This window comes from Pseudonaja textilis, chromosome 5 (assembly GCF_049901715.1).
Source record: "Pseudonaja textilis isolate UNSWEBS1 chromosome 5, rPseTex1.2, whole genome shotgun sequence".
Lineage (NCBI taxonomy): Eukaryota > Metazoa > Chordata > Lepidosauria > Squamata > Elapidae > Pseudonaja > Pseudonaja textilis.
Window position 1 is genome coordinate 66,484,720 of NC_141994.1, and position 27,741 is coordinate 66,512,460.

At 41.3% G+C, this 27,741-nt stretch overlaps 1 protein-coding gene and 1 long non-coding RNA gene across 8 annotated transcripts in view; one reads left to right on the plus strand and one right to left on the minus strand.

Annotated features, from left to right (window-relative positions):
- The window catches only part of SOX5 (SRY-box transcription factor 5), a 1,005,438-nt gene that overhangs the window by 463,458 nt on the left and 514,239 nt on the right, over positions 1–27,741 (plus strand). For 2 of the 7 annotated variants that reach the window (XM_087935221.1, XM_087935224.1), the window contains exon 1: positions 26,341–26,651. The exons of 2 other annotated variants lie outside the window; for them this stretch is intronic. In XM_087935221.1, the coding sequence (XP_087791347.1) occupies positions 26,614–26,651 (38 nt within the window). In that variant the 5' untranslated portion in view covers positions 26,341–26,613. Of the gene's footprint in view, positions 1–26,340; positions 26,652–27,741 lie in introns of those variants that run through there. 3 more of the 7 variants (XM_087935220.1, XM_087935222.1, XM_087935223.1) reach the window with 2 other exon arrangements.
- On the minus strand, positions 1,719–27,039 carry LOC148125672 (uncharacterized). Its single transcript, XR_015743928.1, has 3 exons — positions 26,636–27,039; positions 4,936–4,989; positions 1,719–2,842 (listed from the first exon to the last, which is right to left on the minus strand). It is a non-coding gene; the product is annotated as an uncharacterized LOC148125672 (long non-coding RNA).

A 27,741-nucleotide genomic window follows, 5' to 3' on the forward strand; every position in this document is an offset into this window, starting at 1 on the left:
AATCTTGAACTAGAACTTCAATTACCGAGGTCTGGCTTGTGAAAGCTAACTGAGTAAGGCCATTGTGACCTGTCCTGTGGCTACATGGGGATCTGTAGCATTCTACCTCATGCTCCACTAAAGATTCACCTAACTTTATAGGTGGAAACCATAACCAACTTTTAAAATTAAAAGCAAGAATACAAGCAAATAAGGAGAAGACCTTAACCCCAAAGTATCCAATTTATTTTTTAATCTGGTGGGCACATTGGAAATTAGAAGAACACATTGTGGACCCTCTCACAGAATGTCCTAACCAGTGATGGTATTGATTGATTCACCAGAATGCTACCTGTTACCCATGCAAGTACACGGCGTATTTATGTAGTCTCTGGCTACTCACAGCCATGCTTTTCCCTGGAATCACATGGCCGTCTTTCAGAACTGAGGACAGGGTCTGTGTTCATGTCTCCGTGCCCTTCAAAAATTGTTTATAGAATTGAATCCAAAGTGCTGAATATAAAAAGGCAGGATAGGAATTGTAGAGTTAAATATCATTGGGCATCCGGAGTAATATTGCAGAATGCCAGCGTTAATTTTTTTTTTTCCCATGCCAGATTGCCTTGGTTTTGTTCAACTCACCCTTTCTAGATTTGTGAAATTGTTTTCTCAAGAGCTGTTTTTCCCTTGTAGGAGAAATTATATGGTGGGTTTCATTCTTTTCAGGATACATCACTGTTGTTTTCTGACATCGTTTTCTTTCTTTTTAAAGCTCTTTTGAGATGAAGATGAAACTCATATATTGCTCTGTAGGATTTTGGGAAAGGCTAACTTTGAGTCAGCCTTGATTCCTGGTGAATATGTGGACAAATTTCTGCAGATTTTCTTGACCTTATTTTTCCAGAAGTGATGCTGCCCTTGCCTTCTTCCCAGGGCTGACAGGAAGTGAGCTGCCTAAAGTCAACCGGCTGGCTTAATCAGGATTAGAATTCACAGTGTCCCAATCTCGGCACCTAGTACCTTAAACGACTACACCAAACTCTCTCCCTTCCCCTCTCCTTCTCTCTCCCTCTGCTTCTCTCCTTCCCCCCCCCTCTCTCTCTCACACACACAAACACACACAAAACATTTTATGGGCTTTCTACATACATGATATATACATCCTGCTTTATTAATATAGGAAAATTGACTCAAGGTTTATGCATTGAACAGTGTCAGAACCTGACAAATGTGGTTTACACTAAATGATAAATGGGTGACCTTTCAGAAGCACTGTGGCTGTAGGTTAGGCTGCCAAATCTAAAAAAAAAAAACTTAATAAAACAGAATCATAGGGTTGGAAGGGACCTCAGAGGTCTTCTAGTCTATCCCCCCCTGTTCAAGGCGAGAGTGCTTATACCATCCTGGTCAAATGATTGTCCAGTCTATTTTTGAAAACCTCCAATGATGGTGCACCCACAGCTCCAAAAAGCAGATTCCCCGCTCTATTTCTAGGTTGGGTGTCTCTTTATGATCTTCCACCCATTACTCCTTGTCCTACTCTCAGGTGCTTTAGAAAATAGGTCAACCCCTTCTTCTCTGTGACAGACCCTCAAGTACTGGAAGACAGATGTCATGTTCCCCCCTGTTCCTTCTTTCAGAAGAAGACAGCGGTAATCCTTTCCCACAATCTCAAGGATGTGTCTCAGAGGTCATCAGAAGTTAACTTCAACTCAAGAGAAAATTCATCTCATACTGAATTAACTCATCCGATATTTAATAAGTATTTGGAGATACAAAGCTTTTGATAGTTGACAATAGAATCACACAGACTAACAACATTATTAAATCAGGTGTTTAAAAAATATTTTCCTTCTAAATGCATGGGAATCACCAATAATAAAACCAATGGATTCCCTTCTTTGATCTCCTTCTTTCTGATGATGAAATATTTAAACTAATTTGTCAAAGGCACATTCATTCCAGAAGACAATTCTAGGCAAGGAAAGTTGTTGAATTGTTGGAGTATTTTAGATTTGGCTTTATCCAATGAGAAATTTCTCTTATTGGCAGATACTATCACTAGTGGAAAAGTGGGAGCAATTCTCAAAAGGTGTAGAATTTATCCCTGTGGGACATTGAACTCCTAGGTTTAAGCCTTCAAATAAAACCTTTGGAACTGGACCCACTTTCAAAGGATTTCTCCAAATCCTCTAGTTCCAGCATCTGTGCCAACTGTGTACACAACCTTTGTCAGTAAGCTGTTCAGCTAACACCCACTGATATTGTAATAGTGTTCCTCTGGAACTTTACTGATTGCCACAGCCACTGCACTCTTGCGTTTCTGAGAAGTGGTACATTTATCTCAAGGAGAAAAAGTATGTAGGACTTGGGACTAGAAACAGCAAGCATTGTTGCTTTTCCAAATATTGGTTGAACATATGATGGAAGACTTCCTTAAATCTCCCAATTGTACTGTGTCCCACATTTTCTCAGGAGCTCAGGAACGTTGGTTGGTAGTGTCCTCTTAGCCGTACAAGGGTAAACTAAGAGGTTGGGTTGAGAGAGAATGTGCATAGTTTAAAAATGCAGAGCCTGACCAGTGTCCAGAGGAACTTATGACTGGTTGAAAATTCATAAAAAGCAAGATAAAATAATAAAGGAAGCAACCCAAAGAAGAAATACATTTAAAGCTTACAGTTTAAAATACACAGTAATCCCCAAGTAACACTGACAGGGAGTAACTTAAGGAGGAAGAGTTGAGATCAGCATTCATCAAGAAATCCTCAATGTGGGTGGAAAAGTCAGATGTTTGTCTGTTGCTAAGAAGTTGATAATGTCACTACATCAGGGATCGTGGCCTAGTAAAGATGTATATCTGGATCTCCTGCAGGAATATCAAGAAATATCTGCTTAACTTCTTAACTAATACCTCTTTTAATAATACCTTGGGAGAACTTCCATCCGATCATAAACTCATCTTCATTTAATCATCTTCATTGTAAAAATGACCCATAACTTTGTTTTATTTTAGGTTTTAATATTTGTTAGAGATACCACTTAGATCAAGGGTCTTCAAACTTGGCAAGTTTAAGACTTGTGGACTTCAGCTCCCAGAATTCCTGAGCTAACATGACTGGAGGAGGAATTGTGGGAGTTGAAGTCCACAAGTCTTAAAGCTGTCAAGTTTGAAGACCCTTAACTTAGATGTACTCACAAAAAGTTGGAATGAAAAGAAAGAGGACTTCTGTGTTCAGACAGAGCCGTTAATATAGGTTCCACCCTGTCTAGATCCAGCTTTGGATGGATTAATATTTTTGGATGGTCTTGGCTACATCAGTAAATGTCCAACTTGCCTATCTTGGAGTGGGTTAGAAATCAGTGAAATCTCCCTCATGAAATGTTATTTGGTTAGTACCTTTTTTATTTTATTTTCATCTATGGAGAATCCTCTATTTTTTTCTATGTGGTGGTGACTCAGAATTCCTTAGAGGAGAGTGTGTTTTAAAAAATCTTCAAAACCTCCTCTGCTGTTCAAGTTTATATTTACTTCAAAAACTGCTAAGATACAGATTTGGGAAATGTTAACAAGATTTTTCTGCATGCCTTTGCAGGGAAATGTTGCCATAATTCAGAATAGGATTGCCTACTTCTAAGTAAAATCTCTGACTAAGATACTTAACAGGTGATCTGAAAACAGTTGCTCCAACCTTAAGATGATTGGCAGGCTATGTTTTATTTGTTTGTTTATTTATTTAATTTGTCAATTACTTACAACAAGGGTCTTCAAACTTGGCAAGTTTAAGACTTGTGGATTCAACTCCCAGAATTCCTGAGCTAACATGACTGGAGGAGGAATTCTGGGAGTTGAAGTCCACAAGTCTTGAAGCTGTCAAGTTTGAAGACTCCTGGCTTACAAGATAACAGGTATAAGTATAAACATGAGTAGGAATACAGGAAATAGGTACAAATAAATGGGGGACAATAGGACAGGGACAGTAGGCACGATTGTGCACCTATGCACACCCCTTACAGACCTCTTAGGAATGGGGTGAGGTCAATAGTGGATAGTTTGATGTTAAAGGAGTGGGGGTTAAAGGATGTAGCAACAGAGTCAGGTAGTGCATTCTAGGCATTGACCACTCTGTTGCTGAAGTCGTACTTTCTACAATCAAATTCACAAGAAGAGTTCTCCACTCCTCTACTCGTTGTAGAATACCTTATGCCACCAGACTTGAAATTCTAGAACTAGAAAACCTTGAATTACGCCGTCTTCGGTCTGATTTAAGCATGGTATATAAAATCATACATTGCAATGTCCTACCTGTCAATGAATACTTCAGCTTCAACCATAACAACACAAGAGCACACAACAGATACAAACTCAAGGTTAACCGCACCAAGCTTGACTGCAGGAAATACGACTTTAGCAACAGAGTGGTCAATGTCTGGAATACTCTACCCGACTCTGTAGTTTCTTCCCCAAACCCCAAAAACTTTAACCTTAGACTGTCTACTATTGACCTCACCCCTTTCCTAAGAGGTCTGTAGGGGGCGTGCATAAGCGCACCAACGTGCCTACCGTCCCTGTCCTATTGTTTCTTTTATTTTTCTTTTATTTTTCTTATATGTACTCATTTCATGTATTCATAATTATGTATACACTTTTACTTATCTCGTAAACAATTGACAAATAAATAAATAAAGAAAGAAAGAAAGAAAGAAAGTTTGGAGCAGTTAACATTGAGTTTGTATCTGTTGTGTGCTCTTGTATTGTTGATTATATTATATTATGTTATATTATATTATATTATATTATATTATATTATATTATATTATATTAGAGTAGAATAGAATAGAATAGAATATTGTATTGTTATACCATATGTTCAGGTTTTGTTTCCAGCTGGGTGTGATAGCTTTGTACATAATGAAGTAAATTATTGATTTTGTTTCCAGTGAATTAAAATCTTTTACTTAGGAGACTGAGGTTTTCCTTGGCGTGCTGTCACTGATGGCTTTTTCGTAGTCCTGAAATAATAACGAAAGGAAAATGTATCAACAAAGAGTGGAAGCAGAAAGAAATTTTCCTTTTGAGAATTGAAGCATCACCAGGACCATCCTCTTTGTATACGTACTGTAACACAAGTACAAACAGGGTGGGGTTTGGGTTATGCTGCTGTTTTTGTAAAAAAGGGAAAATTAAAGAATATAGGAAAATATTTTAAGGATCCCCATTTTTTTAGCTATATTATTTTGTTTATAAATCTTAATTATCTCTATTAGCCGAATATGACCATGTATTATATCGATGTTTGGAATGATGTGTGTTACAGAAAGATTTGGTGTAACATCTAGTCTATTTCTATATTGGATCTTGTAATGCTGGAAATTCATTTTCTCAAAAGTTTGTTGGGAGAAAAAAAGATAATAGAACCTTTAGTGCCTCCTCACTTAAAATTCTCAGAAGTATCATCATCCACTGCTTGTCTTGTGATAATTTTAAAAAAAAAAATCTGAGGAGTCATTTGCCAACATGTCCTTTTCATTTTTGGATAGCATGTTTTCATCACTTTTCCCCTTTTCTTCCCTTTTCATTTTTGTTGTTGCTCACGCTTTCCCCATTTTTAAGAATCATGTTTAAGCGTTCACATTAAACTCCTAGTCTGCTTTTTTTTTTTTTTACATATTTCTCACAGCCATCATTTTATAACATTTTACCTAATGGGCACATATTTTTTTTGCCAATGATTTTACTCCATATAAATAACTTTTGTAGATTGTTTGCATGAATATATGAATTATTTTTTGTGCTTTTCCTTAATGGAGACATTTTTCTGCAGCTTTTCTTTATTGGAGAACTATATCATAATATTTAGAGTACAGCACATTTTGGAAGAGAACTGAACTTCTATTTGCATTTTGCTTGGAAAGTAATTTTTTTTCAAAAAAGCAAATTAGACTATGTCACCCAGAAACACTTTCCTCATTGAAAACAAATATGGTGCCCCTGATATCACCAACCATAGTCAACTTGTTCTTCTCCTTTCATTTCTCTCTCTGAACAAGATCATCCTTTTGAGGAGCAGCATGCTTGTATATTTGTGGCCCATCTTCCGTAACTATGAAGCATTGAAAGACCATTTTGCTTACATTTCACATAATCCAAGAATTCTCCCCAGGCAAAACACAGGCACTGAAATATTCTCAACGTGTAGCTCAAAGGAGCCAGTGCATAATAATATGAATTGAAAAAGCCAAATTTCTAAGAGTTGTCAAAACTGTATGAGTTCCTCCAGGTTTCCCATCTGCCCGTGTAATTTTTATCTTAAAGATATTAGACATAAAATAAACCTGGCACAGACTGAAGCCTTCAACCCACTGTCAATAAAACAGCCTTACTGTACATTTTGGTAATGCTTGCTTGCTTGGATTATTAGAATTCTTTATTGGCCAAGTGTGATTGGACACACAAGGAATTTGTCTTGGTGCAAATGCTCTCAGTGTACATAAAAAAAAAGATACATTCGTCAAGAATCATAAGGTACAACACTTAATAGTCAGGGTGCAATAAGCAATCAAATAATACTGGGCAACAGTCAATATAAATCGTAAGGATACAAGCGACAAAGTTACAGTCATACAGTCACAAGTGGGAGGGGATGGGTAATAAGGAGTGATGAGAAGATGAATAATAATAGTAGTGCAGACATTGTAAGTAGTTGGACAGTGTTGAGGGAATTATTTGTTTAGCAGAGTGATGGCTTCCAGGAAAAAACTGTCCTTGGGTCTAGTTGTTCTGTATGCAGTGCTCTATAGCGTCGTTTTGAGGGAAGGAGTTGAAACAGTTTATGTCTGGGATGTGAGGGGTCTGTAAATATTTTCACAGCCCTCTTTTTGACTCCTGCAGTATACAGGACCTCGACTGAAGGCAGGTTGGTGTAATTGTTTTTTCTGCAGTCCTAATTATCCTCTGAAGTCTGTGTCTGCCCTGTTGGGTTGCAGAACAAACCAGTTATAGAGGTGCAGGTAACAGACTCAATCATTCCTTTGTAGAACTGGATCAGCAGCTCCTTGGGCAGTTGGAGCTTTCTGAGTTGACGCAGAAAGAACATTCTTTGTTGTGCTTTTTTGATGATGTTTTTGATGTTAAGTGTCCACTTTAGGTCATGTGATATAATAGAACCTAGAAATTTGAAGGTCTCTACTGTTGATACTGTGTTGTCTAGTATTGTAAGAAGTGGTAGTATGGGAGGTTTTTTTTTTTTTCTAAAGTCTACCACCATTTCTGCAGTTTTGAGTGTGTTCAGTTCCAGATTGTTCCAGTTACACCATGAGGATGGATTATGGATTTATAGCCTAAATTCACAGAAAATGTCCAGTGTATTGTGGTTGACAACCAGCTTTCCAATACAACCCAATTATTTCTTTATTGAGAATCCAAGTCCCTTTGCTAGTGGAGAGAAGTTCTGAACTTCTGAAGACCTCAAGGTTAGGGGCTTCTACATAGCATTTGGTATCCATGGCTAACAAGACTTTTGGTTTAATCTGGCAGAATTTGAGGTCTGTATTTCCAGTTGCTTGGACATCACAAATGTCCCATGAGAACCTCCCCTGGTGGGTGCCAGGTTCCAAGGTGTGCTTTAACTTTTAAACTGTCAAAATTATTATTATTATTATTATTATTATTATTATTATTTGTAAGAAAGCGTAAATAGCATGCTGTAAAGTAATGCAGTGGAATAAAGTACAGGTAGTCCTTGACCTAAAACCACAATTGAACCCAACATTTTTGTTGCTAAATGAAATAGTTGTTAAGTGAGTTTTGCCTCATTTTACAACCTTTCTTCCCACAGATGTTGTGAATCACTGCAGATGTTAAATTGGCAATATGATTGTTAAATGATTCCCTTTCCCACTGATTTTTTTGTCAGAAGGTTGCAAAATCCATGATCCTAGGATGCTGCAACTGTCATAAATATGAGCTAGTTGCTAAGTATCCAAATTTTGAATGCATGACCTTAGGGATGATGCAATGGTCATAAGTTTGAAAATAAGTCCTTTTTTTCAGCACCATTGTAACTTTGAACAGTCACTAAATGAATGGTTGTAAGGCAAGGACTACTTGAATTGCATAGTTGTGTTAAACATTTGCATTTCTATACCAATAAAGTAGGATGAACCAAGGGTGTTGATCTGTATTCTTTCCAGGTATGAATTTGCTTTATAAAATTTCTGTGTCATTTTTCAATTAAACAAATGAATTAAACCCCCTATAAAATACAAAATATTATAGCATACCAATAGCACTTAGACTTATATACCGCTTCACAGTGCTTTACAGCCTTATCCACGTGGTTTACAAATTCAGCATATTGTCTTCAACAATTTGGGTTCTCGTTTTAATTTGGAAGGAATATAATATAGATAGTTTAGTTCACACACATATGAAGCATGCTATAATGGACGAATTTTAAGTCACTGTTGTTTTGCAGCATCCATAGAAGCCCATGATCAAGTGTAATTACTGAAGTCCACTCACATGTTTTATCCAAAAGTCTGAAAATGCTAAGACCCTTGCAGTAAGAGGGTAAGATTTTAGCTCTGTTGTTGTTCTATGCAAAAAGATTTCCCCCCAATAATCTTATTAAAGATAATATTACACAGATAAAACCAATACAACACTATAATACAGAAATATATATTTTAATATTTAAAAATTAAAACAGGGCAGAAAAAAGGAAAGAGAATTGTATCCAGCAAATACAATCAACATTAAAACTTATCAATATTTCTTAAAATTCAGCCAAACTGTCAGACATGAAGGATCAGGCCCACACATTACATTCCAGTTAAGCTGATTTATTGCTCAAGCCTATACACAAGAATCTAATCAACTAACGGTCAGCACTATATTAGTGCTTAGATAAAAGTTAAGAATTTAAGAGAGGTTGGACTTAGACTGTTTCTGCGAAAGTAATGATTCCAGGCGAATTCCTCTCTCTTGACTCCGCCCCCAGGCACTGTCTCTCTTCCTACACAAACACCTCTTTAATCCATACCTGTTGGGCTCCACAAACCAAGAAAAAAACACGGAGATTCTTCTAAATGTTTTCCTTTATTGTTCCTTACCTTATAGACCGAAGTTTTGTCAAAAGCCAGACTACTTGTACCCTTAAACATATATACCTGATAGGGGAGATGGGTGGCATAATAAATAAATAAATAAACAAACAAATAAATACAAATATATACTCTGGGAACTCTTAGGGAGAATATGTCTTCAGCTTTTTTTCTCCTTCACAAACTACCTAAACTTTTCTTGCACCTCTGGAATTCACTCTCTCTGTCCTGGAAATCTGGACCATGTTTCATCACAATGCCTCACCCCATCCACTCTAAGCAGAAATAATTCAACAAGATTTTGGAATGCAGCATAATCCTTATTTCAGATTGCTGCAGCCCGTTCTGCAGATATTCCATTTAGGACAGCAGGAATCAAATTACTTTTTAACTAGACAAGAAAAGACAGCCTAATTTAGGACAACATTTGCTTTATGGCCACCCAGGATTTGAACCCGAGTGGCTTTGCTACCCATCAAGTTTTCTATCAATGATAGTCTCCTGCTTTCTAGCCTGATGATTAAGGCACCAGGCTAGAAAGCAGAAGAGTGTGAGTTCAAGTCCATCCTTTAGTCATGAAAGCCAACTAGGTGGCTTTGGGCCAATCACCAGGAGACAGTGAGTTCTAGTCCCATCTTTTCCAGGAAAGCCAGCTGGGTGACTTTGAGCCTATCACCTGGAGACTAGAATTCTAGTCCCACTTTAGACATAAAAGCCAACTGGGTGACTTTGAGCCAATCATCAGGAGATGGTGAGTTCTAGTCCCTCCTTAGGCACGAAAGCCAGCTGGGTGACTTTGGGCAGTCATTCTCAACTCACTTCACAGGGTTGTTATTCTGGGGAATATAGAAGCCGGAAGTGTGTTGGATATGTTCATTGCCTTGAGTTATGTGTAAAAAGAATAAAGATGGATTACAAATAAATAATAAAACAAAACAAAACCTGTCCCCCTTTATAAGTAGGAGAATCATTCTTCATGCATCTTTACCAGCTTCCAGTTTCACCCACTTGAAAAAGAAATTCCACTTCTGGCAGCAAAAGCAAAGTCTTCCACGGTTTTGTTTCCCCAGTTGTTGGATTATTCTAATTGTTGGTGAAAATTCTTGATATTTGACCTTCTACTTTTCTTCCTGCAATAAGATCCCATTATCCTTCTGTCCAGCCATCAGTCTCCATGGAGAACAATTGGTTTCTCTCCTCTCTATAAGAGCGTTTTTATGAGTAGAGGTGCAATGAATCAAATCTTTCTAAAGCAAGCATTCTCTTTCCATCACACAATGCACAATTACATGTTCCCTCTGTGTACACTGCCTCTCATTTATCATAGGATCAGCATTTTCCTGCCATTTTAGATTTCATGGAGAGTGAACAAAATGGCAGTTAAACAATGTTTCCAATTTCACTCGAGCAATTGTTCTTCGTCTATTATAGTAACTGCTTGGCAAATAGGTTGCTAAGGATAGGATCCAAGCAAAGTCAAGATTTAAATCCTGTTCATGGCTACAGAGGCAGAAAGAAATAAGCACTACTGGCTTAAGTGTCCAACTGAAGTGGATTCAATTTAAGGAAATGCTGACTTTGGTTGGATCATGCTACTTCAGATGTCATGATCAAGCTTAGATCGACAAAATACCTCCTCTTATTCTGATGCGTGATTAGAACAGTTTTCCTCAACCTTCGCCATTTTAAGATATGCTGGCTGGGGAATTCTGGGAGTTGAAGTCCACACATCTTAAAATGGCAAAGGTTGAGAAACACTGCAATAGAACAAACCCTCTGCTGGAACGGATGCTTCAGTTCATAAGACCTTAATCACAGTTTGAGAGTTGGTGAAAATAATTAAAAGATCCCGAGAGTATTTCGTCTCTTCTCTCACCCCCTTTACCCCTCTATGCAGATTGAACTCAATTCAGTTCCTTTGTTTTCACTATCTGCTGTAGCTTCAAAATCACCTTTCCTTTGGTTGGGTGGGTCCAATTATTTCTAAATTAGGTGAGAAAGAAAATCCTAGCTAATCAGTGATTCTTTTTTTTACATTTATTTGTTTGGCTGACTACTATGCTGTTCATTCTCAGGAGTTGGTCACTTTTGAAGTCACATAAAATAAAATAACAGTCCTCAAGTTACAATCATTAGTTTAGTGACCGCTTGAAGTTACAAAAGGCGCTGAAAAAAGGGACTTCTGACTGTTTTTCACACTTAGAAACAGTTTGAGTGCAGTACTGCAGGCCAGTTCTGCTGACAGCCAGCTCCCTGCAATTTGGCAGATTGAATCCCACCAGGTTGAAGGTTGACTCAGCCTTCCATCCTTCCAAAGTGGATAAAATGAGGACCCAGATTGTTGGGGGCAATAGGCTAACTCTGTAAACTGCTTAGAGAGGGCAAATTGGAAATGCAAACAGGGACAAGGTACCTTCTTTCACTCATGGTGGCTATGACTTAGTGCATTTGATTCTTTGATTCTAGGATGATCCCTCTTATAACTCCTCCCACAGGTTCTGCCCAGTGGTGGGATTCAATTTTTTTTTACTACCAGTTTTGTGGGCGTGGCTTGGTGGGCGTGGCTTGATGGGCGTGGCAGGGGAAAGGTACTGCAAAAACTCCATTCCCATCCCACTACAGAGGAAAGGTTACTGCAAAATCCCATTCCCTCCCCACCCCACTAACCTGCTTTCCAGCTCCGTTCTCCTGTGCAGGGCAATCAAAGAAGACCTAGACGATCAGCTGGGACTTGGGAGGCAGAGAATAGATGGGGGCAGGGCCAGTCAGAGGTGGGATTTGCCGGTTTTCCAAACGACTCAAAATTTCCACTACCGGTTCTCCAAAACCTGTCAGAACCTGCTGAATACTACCTCTGGTTCAGCCACTCCTTCTCTCACAAAACTAAAATCTGTGTTGAGATGCAGAGATGAAACCAAGATCAGAGACAGTCGTGACACCATCACTCTCTTTGCAAACAGATCATCTTGGGTTTTTTTAGAGAGGAAGGGCCACTGATGGGAAGACATGGAAGAAGAGAAAGCATTATAGGTCTTCCAAATATATTAGCATTTTAGCATCAGCATCCAATTATCACAGTTTGGAAAATGTACTATGCCATCTAAGTGCTTTTGTTAAGCACAACCTTTTAGTGTTGATCCCTTAAAATGGCATTGTTATTAGCAGAAAACAGGGGTCATCCCAGAGTGTGGAAATATAAAACTATGGAAGGGGGGTGGGGGGAAGAAGGAAACAAGTAAATAAGTTTAATAAAGGTTGAGCGTGCCTGGATCTATGGTTATAAGGTTAGAAAAGTGGAGATGGGAATAGAAAACCAGGGATGATGAACAGATAGACTAGTTTATATGAAAAATGCCTTGTGGACTGGCACCTGATTTAATCAGTACAGCTGAGTGTGGTATTTGTTTGTTTATAATTCTTCCCATCTCCCTTATATGGCAAGTGTGGGAAGCTTAGAGATAATAAAAAGACAAATAGAAAATGAAGTTTCTTTGGTATTCTGTGAACTTGGTTGTTTTCTTGCAGACTAGGTGATACCATCAGGCTAGTTTGGACGATGAAATGAGGACCAAAAAACCCTCCTTTGAACCCCGATGGACAACTATTCTCCTTTATTGGTTCAAATAGAAAAATAATTAAAATATTAAAACTATGCAAATTCGAATTTCAAAACTATACACATTAAACGGATACCACTTCCAGAAATATATAAAATCCATCTGAGAACAATAAGAACTTTCAGTATCAGTATTCTTATAATCTTCTTTTCTGTAACATTTGGCTTGAGAAAGCTTTTCAGATGGTTTGTCACCAATTCTCATCATAGAAATGACCCAGTGGTGGGATTCATCTTTTTTTTACTACTGGTTCTGTGGGTGTGGTTTGGTGGGCGTGGCTTAGTGGGCATGGCAAGGGAAGGATACTGTAAAATCTCCAGTCAGAGGTGGTTCTCCGAACTACTCAAAATTTCCGCTACCAGTTCTCCAGAACTGGTCAGAACCTGCTGAATACCGCCTCTGCATAGAACCCATTACAGGATGAGTTTGTAGATGTCTGTAGTTTTCTTGCAGAGACTCAGGTGCCAACAAAACCCACTCTGTTTATCTTTAGGAAGCTGGTTAAATCAGATATCTTCAGACATGAGCCTCGGAGCGCATGTCATGCTATGCATGACTTTGGATGGAACTCAGTCCTTTAAAATTCATTCAAACAAACTTTAAAAATTCTCTTGGAATTCCCAAATCCTACATCGGAACATCTAATTCTAAGTTAAACTTGGACCCTGTATTTCCTTCCTTCTTGTAAATATTTAGGCACGTAGACCCCAAAATATTATTTATTTATTTACACAGTTCAGTCTCCTGACGTGCAAAGGAAAAGGAAGGGAAAAAAAAAATAAGAAAAGAGATCATGAACAGCCTGAAGACAAATATATAAACAATAAATAAACACACAAACACATGTTCACATGTCCAATAGGGACTCAATCTTCATCCTGCCCCTAAAACCTGGGAGAATAGCCAGGTCTTTAATAGCTTCCTGAATGTCATCAGGATTTAATGTATGTCACAGTCCATCAGAGGTCTTAAAGTTGGGGGGCTTGAATAAATAGTAATTATATCAAGTATTGAGCATGCTCAATAGATTGCAGATTGACAGAATGAGCCAGATAATCAGCAATTCCACTTAATAATTGCTTGGTAAGTTGTTGTGTTGGGAAGAGTTGCCGTGTTCTGTCCTGGCATTTTGGCGAATACCCATGAAGCCTCAACACCTGGACCAGCTGAAGATCTCTCTTCTCCTCTAATCAAACACACACACACACAACCATTTTCATGCATGCTTTTTATTCTTCGGCTAAGGAATTGCGTGCAAAAAAAAACCCTGCCCCTTTTGCCGGATGAGTTTATATTTAGCATTCCAAAAGCATACAAATAAGGGCCACCGATGAACCAAATTACCGCACCCTCCTTTCGGTTAAAATAACATCATAAGTCATCCACCAGCATGTTTGGCTTGATGCAGTCAGAAACAGAAACTCGACAAAAACGGGGGGTGTTTTGCCCTTCTCTAGCGATATCCTTGGGAGGGGAGGAGATGAAGAGGAGTGGAAAAGCCAACTCCAACTTGGGATGCATGCCCAGGCTTCTTGATCCATACACTGGCTGCATAGCTGAAGATAGATAAGGCTTGGGTTGAACCTCGGGAGGGAGGCAGGAATGTTAGAGGCTAAGGGCTGTGTAGAAAAGTCAGCTCGCTCTCCCACCCCAACCAAGCCAGCTCCATTTAATCTGATGAAAAAGAACTGCATTCAAATCTTCAACAGGTAAAAGATATCTCGTTTCATTAAGACAGGGGTCCCTGAACTTGGCAGCTTTAAGACTTGTGGACTTCAACTCCACCAGTCTTAAAGTTGCCAACTTTGGAGACCTCTGCATTAAAGACATACAGGTAGTTCTCAACTTACGAACAAAAGATTGGGAACAGAATTTCCATGGCTGAGCAAGATGACTGTTAAGTGAATTGTGCTCAATTTTATGACCTTTTTGTCATAATTGATAAGTGAATCATGCAGTCGTTAAGCAAATCCAGCTTCCCCCATTGGCTTGGCTTGTCAGAAGCCCCTGGGAAGGGCACCAATGGTGATGGCATAGCCCCACCAGTTGCCTAGATTTTCATCCTTTGATTGTGGGGATGCTGCAATGGTTGTAAGAGTAAGGATTGGTTCTGTAAGTCACTTTTTTCAGTGTGATTGTAATTTCAAATAGTGACTAAATGTATGGTTGTAAGTTGAAGATTATCTGTAGTCAACAGACATATGCAAATATTTTATTAGGTATTGAACTATATTCTCACCAATGATCTATGGCAGGGGTCTTCAAACTTGACAGCTTTAAGACTTGTGGACTTCCAACTCCCAGAATTCCTCATCCAGTCGTGTTAGCCCAGGAATTCGGGAATTGAAGTCCACAAGTCTTAAACTTGCCAAGTTCAGGGACCCCTTAATGAAACGAGATATCTTTCATGGGTATTCTCCAAAATGCCAGGACAGAACACGGTAACTCTTCCCAACACAACAACTTACCAAGCAATTATGAAAATCTAGGCAACTGGTGGGGCCCATGCTATCACCATTGGTAGACCTTCCCAAGGGCTTCTGACAAGCCAAGCCAATGGGGGAAACTGGATTTGCTTAATGACTGCATGATTCACTTATCAATTATGACAAAAAGGTCATAAAATTGAGCACAATTCACGTAACAGCCATCTTGCTCAGCCATGGAAATTCTGTTCCCAATCTTTTGTTCGTAACTTGAGAACTACCTGTATGTCTTTAATGCAGAGGTCTCCAAAGTTGGCAACTTTAAGACTTGTGGGCTTCTTTAAGACTTGTGGAGTTGAAGTCCACAAATCTTAAAGTTGCCAAGTTTGGGAACCCCTGTCTTAATGAAACGAGATTTGGTCTATGGCTTGGTCTATGGCTTAGTCTATGGCTTCCCTGGCTTCTTGCATATAGTCTTTGATTCATGACTTAGTGATCATTCAAAGTTATGACGGACCTCCCCGGCACTGAAGTTCCAATGGCACCCAACATGTGGTTGTGTGACCATTAAGGGGGGGGAAGCCATTGGAACTTCAGAACTGGGGAGATCCATCATAACTCACCAACTGGCCTTCATGAACGGCTTTTGCAGCACCCTGCAGTCAGATGACTGCATTTTATGACATTTTAATGCCATTTTTGCTTTACATCTGTGGTGTTTACTTAACAACCAATGTTGGTTAAATTGTGTGTGTGGTCTGCTTTACGGCCATCACAACGTAGGACCCTTATAGGCATGTTCCATTATAATCATAAGCCGAGGACTACCTGTAATTAAATTCAAAGGCAAGATGTTACGGAGAAACTTCTTTTTATTTTTATTTTTTTTAATTGGGAAAATGCGAGCAAGCAAGGAAGCATTAGAATTATGGGAAGTATGTAAGAGAACACAGCAGGATAAGCAGTAGGCCTCCTTTAAAGTGAGCTTATAAATAACCATCAGAGAAATTCAAAAGAAACTCTCAAATCACCTGAGAAGAAGGAAAAGAAATGGAAGCTTTGTTTTCAGGGGGAGAAAATTTTGCTGAAGTTATAGGGCTGAAGTTTAGCTAAGCCACTTTGGTCTTGTGCAGGGGTGTCAAACTCATGTCATCATGGCGGTGTCACGTGATGTATCGGGCATGGGCCTGGCTTCACTAAACCAGACATGGGTGTGGCTCATCCAGGGAGTTTGAAAGCCATGGTCTAGTAGGTGGCTAGAAAGTAGAAGGCAGTGAATTCAAATCCCACCTTAGTCAAGAAAGTCAGCTGGGTGACTTTGGACCAGAGGTGGTATTTGGCCAGTACTGACTGGTTCTGGAGAACCGGTAGCAGAAATATTGAATAGTTCAGAGAATTGGAAAATCCCACCTCTGACTGGCCCCGCCCCCATTTATTCTCTGCCTCCCAAGTCCCAGCTGATTGGCTGGGTCTTCTTTTGTTGCCCTGCATAGGAGAACAGAGCTGGAAAGCAGGTTAATGGGGATTTTGCAGTAACCTTCCCCCTGCCACTCCCACCAAGCCACTCCCACCAAGCCACACCCACAGAACCGATAGTAAAGTTTTTTTGTTTAATTCCAGCACTGTTTTGGACCAATCACCAAGAGACTCTGACTTCTAATCCCGCTTTAGGCATTAAAGCCACTTGGAAGACTTTGGCCATCACTTTCTCTCTCAACCCAATTCACCTCACAAGGTTGTTGTTGTTGGAAAAATAGAAGGAGGAAGTCAGTGGTGGGATTCAATTTTTTAAAATTACCGGTTCTGTGGGCGTGGCTTGGTGGGCGTGGCAGAGGAAGGATACTGTAAAATCTCCAGTCAGAGGTGGGATTTGCCGGTTCTCCGAACTGCTCAAAATTTCCGCTACTGGTTCTCCAGAACTGGTCAGAACCTGCTGAATACCACCTCAGGAAGAAGTAGTACTACGTACCTTGAGTTATTTGTAAAAATAAGAAACGTAGGCTATAAATAAATAAATATAACAGGGTGGAGGAAACTGATTCAATCCAAGCTGGATCATTCAAAGACTTTATCTGTAGGTATTCAAGCTTTTGGTTCCTGACATTGCAAGTGTAATGGAAAAAAAACCCCAATCACTGTCATAGAGCAGATAATATTTGAAAAATTTGAAATGCCCAGTTTGAGACAAGGAAGCAACACATATTTTCTGCTTTCTTAAGCAGCCTTAAATCATAGCCATGTGTTCTATTCAGTCACTCATGCAGCAATTCAAATTCACCCCTTTGGGGCATTTTGTTATCCCTATTCTTTCATAAAGCAATTCATGGTTTATTCTTTTTTTTAATGCTAATTGTGATACTGAAGTTGGGCAGAGAGAGCCTTTCAAAATTATCAACCTGAAAGAGGGACTGAGTGGGTGATTTATCCAATTTGTTGGTGTTGTTTTGGGTGAAAAAGAACCTTTTCAGAAATTTCTCAAAGATGGGACTTCCTCTCAGCAGTGATGGATCTAACAAAAATATGAGAAAGATGAACGTAGATTGAAATATAAGACATTTGTACATACATTATTTTGGCCAAGTCATAACTAAGTAATTGCAGAAACACCACACTTTGATTTTGCCTTGTTTGAATAGGTAGTCCTTAACTTATGACTCTAAGGGAGCCCAGAATTTCCATTATGAGATATGACCATTGTCAATCCAGGCATCTATGTGACCAAACCAATTTTATAGGTTTTTTTTTTGCAGTAGTCATAAAACAAACACAGTGGTCACAAAGTGAACCAAGGCTATGAGTGTTCTTTTTCTGGAAACCAACCCAAAAGGCCAGAAACTAGCAACAAAATAATTTCGTAAATCGCAATCACACGATCGCAGAATGTTGCAACCAGTCATAAAAATGAACTAGTTCCCAAGTCCCCGAAATGCAGTCATATGATTGCGTGTATGCATCTGTGTGTGTTTTCTGTTTGTCTACTCCCATCAGAATTCCAGAACTGGGTCATAAATAGAATAAAGTAGAGTAGAGTAGAGTAGAGTAGAGTAGAAAAGAAATAGCATAGCATAGCATAGCATAGCATAGCATAGCATAGCATAGCATAGCATAGCATAGAATAGAATAGAATAGAATAGAATAGAATAGAATAGAATAGAATTCTTTATTGGCCAAGTGTGATTGGACACACAAGGAATTTGTCTTGGTGTAAATACTCTCAGTGTACATAAAGGAAAAGATACATTCATCAAGAGTTGAGAATCATCAGGTCCAACACTTAATAATAGTCATAGGGTACAATAAGCAATCAAATCATACAAGGAAACAGTCAATATAAATCGTAAGGATACAAGCAATAAAGTTACAGTCATACAGTCTCAAGTGGGAGGGGATGGGTGATAAGGAGTGATGAGAAGATTAATAGTAGTGCAGACTTTGTAAATAGTTGGACAGTGTTGAGGGAATTATTTGTTTAGCAGAGTGATGATATTTGGGAAAAAACTGTTCTTGTCTCTAGTTGTTCTGGTGTGCAATGCTCTATAGGGTCATTTTGAGAGTAGGAGTTGAAACAGGATGTGAGGGGTCTGTAAATATTTTCACAGCCCTCTTTTTGACTCGTGCAGTATACAGGACCTCGATTGAAGGCAGGTTGGTAGTAATTGTTTTTTCTGCAGTCCTAACTATCCTCTGAAGTCTGTGTCTGTCCTGTTGGGTTGCAGAACCAAACCAGACAGTTATAGAGGTGCAGATGACAGACTCAATCATTCCTCTGTAGAACTGTATCAGCAGCTCCTTGGGCAGTTGGAGCTTTCTGAGTTGGTGCAGAAAGAATGCCTTTTATTGGGGAGACTGTCGTAACTTTGAATGGTTGCTAAGTAACCGGTTGTTAAGGGAGGACTAGCAGTACTTTCTAAAGCCTTTTTCCCATCTGGTTTAACACAAACCAATAAAAAAAAGCAGGGTGGGTGAGAGAGACCCTCTCAGGTTATCAGTAATTTATGTACTAATCTATGCAGCACTTTGTATTTCAAGTTTTGGAACACATGAAGATGTTCAGGGAAACATATGTCAGCCACTCCTTAAATTAAATGCTTGTTTTTCTGTATATGGACACACTACCCTGATAATACTTGATCTTCTCTAATCTTGGAAGCTAAGCAGGGTCAGTTCTGGGTAGTATTCAGGAGACCATCTGGGGATATAAGGTGCTATAGGCTTGAGAGGCAGTTTGGTATACAGATCCTCTTGGACTTACAACCGTATTGACACCGCCATTGTGGTTCTAAGTCATGAACGGTGGAGTTGATTCCCTGGTTTGGTCTACTTACCGGAGCTGACAGGAGGACGTGAAATCCTCTGCATGCTGCCTTGAGTTTGTAAATCATCAATAGAATAGAATTCTGTACTGGACAAGTGTGATTGGACACACAAGGAATTTGTCTTGGTGCAAATGCTCTCAGTATACATAAAAGAAAAGATACATTCATCAAGGGTCAAGAACCATAAGGTCCAACACTTAATAATAGTCATAGGGCACAATAAGCAATCAAATCATACTAGGAAACAGTCAATATAAACCATAAGGATACAAGCAACAAGGTTACAGTAATACAGTAACAAGTGGGAGGAGATGGGTGATAGGAACAATGAGAAGATTAATAGTAATAGTAGTGCAGACTTTGTAAATCGTTGGACAGTGTTGAGGGAATTATTTGTTTAGCAGAGTGATGGCGTTGGGGAAAAAACTATTCTTGTGTCTAATTGTTCTGGTATGCAGTGCTCTATGGCGTTGTTTTAGGGAAGGAGTTAAAACAGTTTATGTCCGGAATGTGAGGGGTCTGTAGATATTTTCACAGATATTTTAACCCTCTTTTGGACTCATGCAGTATACAGGTCCTCGATGGAAGGCAGGTTGGTAGTAATTGTTTTTTCTGCAGTCCCTCTGAAGTCTGTGTCGGTCCTGTTGGGTTGCAGAACCAAACCAGACAGCTACAGGGGCGCAGATAACAGACACAATCATTCCTCTGTAAACTGTATCAGCAGCTCCTTGGGCAGTTGGAGCTTTCTGAGTTGGCACAGAAAGAACATTCTTTGTTGTGCTTTTTTGAGGCAAGATATAAATCTAATACTGCGGAAATTTAAAAAACGAACAACATCCACAGGAACTTTGCTGCTTTCATAAGCTTTGATATGCATATACCATCAAAACAGTGTCAATTCTTAGAGACCACAGACGGAGATTTTTCTCCATGAAGATCTGTCCGTAACAGGGTCCTTCAGCTCTTCCCACAGTGCCTTTATATCAGGGGTCTCCAACCTTGGCCATTTGAAGCCTGTCAGACTTCAATTCCCAGAATTTCCCAGCCAGCTTTGCTGGGGAATTCTGGGAGTTGAAGTCCACCAGGCTTCAAGTGGCCAAGGTTGGAGACCCCTGCTCTAACTGAGTCCATCCTGCTCGTCTCTTTTTTCCCCAACCTTTTCCAAAATTACAGCTTTTTCCAGAAAGCTAGGTCTTCCCATAAAAGTAGTCTTCAACTTACAACCATTCATTTATTCATTCGTTTAGTGACCTCTCAAAGTTACAACAGCCTTGAAGAAAGTGACTTACAACCATTTTTCACACTTACAGCCTTTAGAGCATCCCCCAATTTTGATCAGGTGATCAAGATTCAGCCGCTTGGCAAATGGGACTCATATTGACAACGGTTGCAGTGTCCTGGCATCATAGGATCACCTTTTGTGACCTCCTGACAAACAATGTCTCAATGGAGAAGGCAGATTCACTTAACAATGTGTTACTCACTTGATAACTGCAGTGATTCACTTAACAACTGCAAGGGAGGTTGTGAAATGGGGGCAAAACTCACTTAACAACTATTGCTTAGCAAGAGAAATGTTGGCTCAATAGTGGTCCTAAGTCAAGGACTTTTATGGTTCAGTTTTGACCCAGTGAAGGTGTGCAGGCCACCAATCTCCTTACCACCCAAATAACAATGGCTACCAACCTGCCTTCCATGGAGGACCTGTATACTGAACGAGTCAAAAAGCGGGCTGTGAAAATCCTTACAGACCCCTCACATCCCGGACATAAACTGTTTCAACTCCTACCCTCAAAACGACCCTATAGAGCACTGCATACCAGAACAACTAGACACAAGAATAGTTTTTTCCTGAACGCCATCACTCTGCTAAACAAATAATTTCCTCAACACTGTCCAACTATTTACTAAGTCTTCATTACTATTACTATTAATCTTCTCATCACTCCTTGTCACCCATCCCCTCCCACTTGTGACTGTATGACTGTAACTTTATTGCTTGTATCCTTACGATTTATATTGACTGTTTCCTTGTATGATTTGATTGCTTATTGTACCCTATGACTATTATTAAGTGTTGGACCTTATGATTCTCGACTCTCGATTAATGCATCTTTTCTTTTACGTACACTGAGAGCATTTGCACCAAAACAAATTCCTTGTGAGTCCAATCACACTTGGCCAATAAATAATTCTATTCTATTCTATTCTATTCTATTCTATTCTATTCTATTCTATTCTATTCTATTCTATTCTATTCTATTCTGTATTTGCATAGGAAGTTTGGTTACATTTTCTAAGGGAAAACCATGCCTGTTTTGGCTCCAGCCTTTTTCAGCAACAGATTGGAAGCAAAATTGGAAGCCTGTAGTGAGAAACCTTCCCCAGATACTAAGCAGAGCATCTTGGAGCTGGAGCGAGGAGAGTGGATGGAGGATTACATCAACATAATAGCCCACCATCATGTGGGCTATTGCATGTCCTCTATTCCTTGAGAGTTTCCATCTACAGGTAGTCCTTGACTTACAACCACAATTGAGCCCCAAATTTCCATTGCTAAGCGAGACAGCTATTGACTGTTGCCTCGTTTTATAACCTGCTGGCCACAGTTTGTTAAGTGAATCACTGCACATTGTTCAGTGGCTTCTCCTGGCTTTCCTTGTCAAAAGAAAAGGGTGAAAAGTTAATTCCATGACCCCGGGACACAGCCACCGTCATAAGTACGAGCCAGTTGCCAGGCATCCAAATTTTGATCATGTGACCACGGAGATGCTACAATATACACCCAGGGGGCGGGGGGAAGATCAGGGTCAAGGGGGAAATGAATGGTGTATTTTAGAGTCGGCTGCACCCAGCTAACACTGGTCACTCCTAATAAATCATTTTTTTTTTACTCAGAGATGCCACTAGAGACTTATGATTTGAATGGGGGTGGGTTTGTTGGAGCCCTGACAGCTGTAAAGTGTGAAAACTGGTCCCAAGTCACTTTTTCAAATGCTGATATAACTTCGAACAGTTACTAAATGGATGATTGTAAGTCGAGGATTACCTGTGTATTGAATAAAATGTATTGTCTTGGGAGGGGTGGTGGTGGCAGGGTGCTTTGCATAAAATTTGGCATCTTATACCCAGAGTCATTACCTGATTACATTCCAGCCTGCCAAATCATCATATGAATTATTTGCAAACAGCGAAAGTAGCCAGGGATGTGCTTGCAGAAACAGCAGAATTGCTTCGCTTGTCTTAAATTACGACTAAACGGAGCTCCTGAGATGCACGCAACCTTCGTGGAAAGCTCCTCAATTTAACTCTCTCTCAAATTAATATTTTGAGGTAAGAAACCCCACAAGAATCTGCGGAGCAACCACTAGCTGAGAGCCAGCTTGTTGTAGCCCATAAGACTTAGGAGAACAAAAAACCAGGTAGAGACCAAGATTCTTGCCTCAGTTGGGTGGCTGTGAGTCAGCCCAGCGGGTGGGATTCCAAAATTGTTTACTACCGGTTCGGTGGACGTGGCTTGGTGGGCATGGCAGGGAAAGGATACTGCAAAATCTCCGTTCCCTCCCCACCCCACTAACCTGCTTTCCAGCTCCGTTCTCCTGTTCAGGGCAACCAAAGAAGACCCAGCCAATCAGCTGGGACTCAGGAGGCAGAGAATAGAGTTGGGGATGGTATTTGCCAGTACTCCCAACTACTCGAAATTTCCACAACTGGTCAGAACCTGCTGAATGCCACCTCTGAGCCAGCCTCTCCCTTGGAGCCTTATGAAGGCAGCAATGGCAAACCTCTGAAAACCTGCCAGGAAAACTGCAAGGGACCAATCGCCAGGAGTCAAAAACTGACTCGAAGTCACCCCAACACATGGCCTCTAGTTGGACAAATGTAACATCCTTACTTTTACAAAAGTAGGACGAACAGAGGTGCCTAAGCGTAGCCTTAACATAAATATTGCGTGATGCTGGCTTGGTAGAATAAAGAATTACACGGTGCGGTGGAACAAGAGAAGGGAACAGAGGCGTCTCCTTCAAACTGAAAGAGGTGATTATAAATCATGATCTCAGTTATGGTTTAAGTCTGGCTTGGCGATGGTTGTAACCTGCCTGCTTTATCCTCCTGGCCCTCGGTGGTTTCTCATTTCCAAAAGTTCAGTTTTTTAGAGTTGAAAACGGGGACCAAGGCAACTTTTAAAGAGTTTTGAGGAAAGTGGGGGGGGCATGGATTATTTCCCTCCCCCCACCCCACCCCACCTAACCCACCCCGCTTGTGGGAAGGGTGGCAGTGTTGCTGAGCTGTTTCGTAGCACTTTGTTGGGCAAAGCAGTGAAACCGACAGAGTGAGTGACAAGTTGTTTACAGGTTTCCTTGAAGGGGCCTCTGGTATATTTCAGTCTGTCAAAGTTGCTTTTCTTTTGGTAGAACAATGCGTGATTGTTGTGTAGGGTAGAGATTTTTTTTCTCTCTTCCCTGCACAGAGTGAGAGGGAGTCCTTTTTTCCCCCCTTCCTTTTTTGAAGACTAAGTGTGTGGCGGGGAATAATACACTGATACTCACAGGCACAAAGTATTAACACATTACCATTCAATGCAATAAAAATATGATTCTAGGAATGCAAATAGGATACAATCTTCAATCTCTCTCTTCTCTTCTCTTTCTTTCCTTCTCTCTCTCCTCACTTTCTCTTCTCTTTCCTTCTCTCCCCCCCTCTCTCTTCTCTTTCTTTCCTTTTCTCTCTCCTCACTTTCTCTTCTCTTTCCTTCTCTCTCCCCTCTCTCTTCTCTTTCTTTCCTTTTCTCTCTCCTCTCTCTTCTCGTTCTTTCTTTCCTTCTCTCTCTCTCTCCTCTCCCTTTCTTTCCTTCTCTCTCTCTCTCCTCTCCCTCTTTCTTTCCTTCTCTCTCTCTTCTTTCTTTCTTTCTTTCTTTCTTTCTTTCTTTCTTCTTTCTTTCTTTCTTTCTTCTGTCTCTCTCTCTCTCTCTCCTCTCCTTTCCTTCTCTCTCTCTCCTCTCTCTTTCTTTCCTTCTCTCTCTCCCTCTCTTCTTTCTCTTTCTTTCTTTCTTTCTTTCTTTCTTTCTTTCTTTCTTTCTTTCTTTCTTTCTTTCTTTCTTTCTTTCTTTCTTCCTTCCTTCCTTCCTTCCTTCCTTCCTTCCTTCCTTCCTCTTTCTTTCTTTCTTTTTCTTTCTTTCTTTCTTCTGTCTCTCTCTCTCTCTCCTCTCTCTTTCTCTGTTCCTGCTCCTCTTCCACTCTTCCACTGAGTGGGCAACACACCTCCCCAAGTCAATGAAAGATCTACTTTGTGCATTTTGTGCAAGAGGCGATGATGCTCCGTTTGTTCTATGGTATCCTAGCAAGTCCTGCAGAGCCAACTTGTTGGAATAAATGTACGGTTCATTGGTGCAGTTCAGCATCTCGAGTAAGCCTTTTGTGAGAATGCAGCTGATGAGTTTGTTTGTTTGTTCGTTCGTTTTCTTTTCTTTCGATTTCTTTTAAGGCCACATCATCTCACCTCTGAGAGATGGACACCGAGGTAAAGAGAAAGGGACGGGTGTGTGGCTGGTATGGGAGATGTATTTATCTATTCATTTGCTTGTTTGTTTATCAAACTTATGTGGGATTAAAAAAAAAATAGTTCACTGAATCGAAAAGTAAGTGTGTGTTTTTAATGGTGCAAGTGCACACCTGTGCGTTCATTCTCTGCCTGAGCTCACAGAGACCCAGATTGGCAAAGAAGGAGTGGAGGGGGGAAAGAACTTTATTTGTGATGCCTATGCATCATTCTCACACTGCCTGTCTCCATCCTACAGCATTCTCAGGGAAAGTCAGAATGGCGTTAAAAGGTTTTGATTCTGCTAAGCAGAATTCGCTAAGATTTCTCGAAGAAAGTTTGGGGTCTCCGAGCGTGCTTTGTGCAATTGCTTTTATCTTCAGGGCAGAGAGGTACCCAAACCTACCCACTTTTACAACCGATGCCCGCTCTTCGTGAGAAAACAACCTAACATTTCTGATTGGCAGAAAGGAAAATGAACTCATCTGTGTCCGTATACCTGTATGTGCAACCCTGAAATAGAAGGGAGGAGTTTGATCCTAACTAGAAGTATTGATTTCCTTGTTGTGTCTATGTATGCGGGTCTGTGTGTGTGTGTGTGTGTGTTGTGTTTGATCCCTAGGATGCATGTGACATAATTGTTGTTTTTTTGTTTTTTTTTAGCAAGGAACATATTTGATCACCGGATTATGTACTGTGCCTCGCCACAGAGCACATTTTGGGAAAGTGAGGCTGGAGAGTGGCAGGGGAGGGGTGGAAAGCCCTTGATTGATTTATTGGCCTTCCGAAATTCGGGGAGGAGGGGGGCTCCAAATGAACTCCTCCATTGGCTTGTGATCTTTGATCCTGCTTGGGGTGGGGAAGGGGGGGGGGGAAACGTGTGGCGAGCCCAGTTGTAGGTGGAGATCTTAGCTTGCCCTGGGAAGTTGTGGGAGCGCCCTCAGTTGAGACTCTCAAGAAGAGATTGGACTGCCATTTGTCAGAAATGGTGTAGGGTCTCCCGCTTGGGTGGGGGGTTGGACTAGATGACCCACAAGGTCCCTTCCAATTCTGATTATCTGTAAATATCTGGGTGGCAGGGGCTGGGGAAGGGAGGGGAAGGGAAGGGAAGGGGAGACGGGGAAAGACCCTCTCTCTCCGGCGAAGCTTCCCCCACCCCCACCCTACTCCGGCCCGCCTCCATTCCCTCCCTCCCTCCCTCCCCAGCCCCGCTAGCGGCGACTTGGGCGAGAGACGGTACCCAGAGAGACTTTGCGGGCAGACCGCAGCCATGTGGCGCTGTTGTGGGGGGAGCTAAGCGCACCGTCTCCTCCAGCTAAAGTGTGCTGCCCCTTTAAGAGACTGGTCAAGGAGTTTGAGCTTAGAAGAGGGAGCGAGCGAGCGAGCGGCAGAGAGAGAGAGAGAGAGAGAGAGAGAGAGAATAATCTATCGGTTTAAGGGAGCTTTGGATCCACTTGACAGGTTCAGTTGGAGGCGATCGCAGGAGGCTACCGGGTGTCAAAAGGGAGAGGGAGGAAAAAAAAAACAAAAAAAACCAACATCGATCTCTTCTCTCTCTTTTTTTCCCCCTCCTCCTCTTCCTCCTCCTCTTTTTTTTTTTTTTTATAAATATATATATATATATATAATTCCAGCATGCTAACTGACCCTGATTTACCTCCGGAGTTTGAAAGGTGAGCTACCGCATGTTTTTTTTTCTTCTTCTTCTTCTTCTTCTTTTTCTTTTCTTTTCTTTTTTTTCTTCGTCGGCTCTCTTCGCCCCGGCCGGGGCTACGGATGGAAAGCGCGGGGCGCGCGTGGGGGGGAGAGGAGAAGAGGGGGAGACGGGGGGAGGGGAGGGAGTGTTCCCCAAAACTTTCCCCCTCCGGGCGAGTCGAGAAGCGAATGCAACAAAACACGGCGGCACCGCGGGGAAGCGCTCGGGTTGTGTGTGTGTGTGTGTGTGTGTGTGTGTGTGTGTGTGTGTGTGTCGGTCCGTCCGTTCCCTCCTCCTCCTCCTCCTCCTTCCCTTCCCTTCCCAGCATGCAACCACCGGCGCCCGAGCGCTACCGACCTGCCTCCGCAGCTGGTTCCTTTTGCGTTTCCTAGCGCGCTTCTTCGCGCCGCACCCCCCCCCCCCCCACCCACCAAACCCGCTTCCCCTTCGCCCCGGTCTTTTAAACTCGGCGGAAAAGCATCAAAAAGGTCCTGGGAAAGGGACTTGGGCTGAGATGCACACCGGACGGCTGCCCGGCACCACCACCCCCACTCCCGTCCACACACACACACACACAATTGCCCCGGTAATGCAAACCGGTTTCTCTGGTCTTTCTCTTCTACCCCACCCCCCAAACCTTGGTCCAACCCCAGCCTGCCAGCTTTCTGTCCGTCCGTCCCCCCCACACCCCCTTCTGAATCCGCCGCCTGCTAGTGCAAAGCCTGCAGGTCTTCCCCTTGGAGAGGGGTTGGGGGTGGAATTGGGTCTGGGACTGGGGAGGGGAGGATTTGCCTCTTCTCCCCCCCCCCCACTCCAACCTCTTCCTATCCGCGAACCGCCGTGGCGGGGTAAGCGCTTCCTGGGATGAATGGGGAAATCGAGGGAGCGGAGACTTGAAAACTTCCCGTTTGGAGCTTTCCGCCGGGATGACGGCGGGACTGGTGGCGGAGAGAAGGAGGAGGAGGAGGAGGAGAACCCAAGTTTCATAGGAGCGGCCCAAAGTTTGGTGGTGGATGGTTGCTGAGGTTGGATTTAGAGGCGTGGTAATGTGGAGGCAACTTCACCGA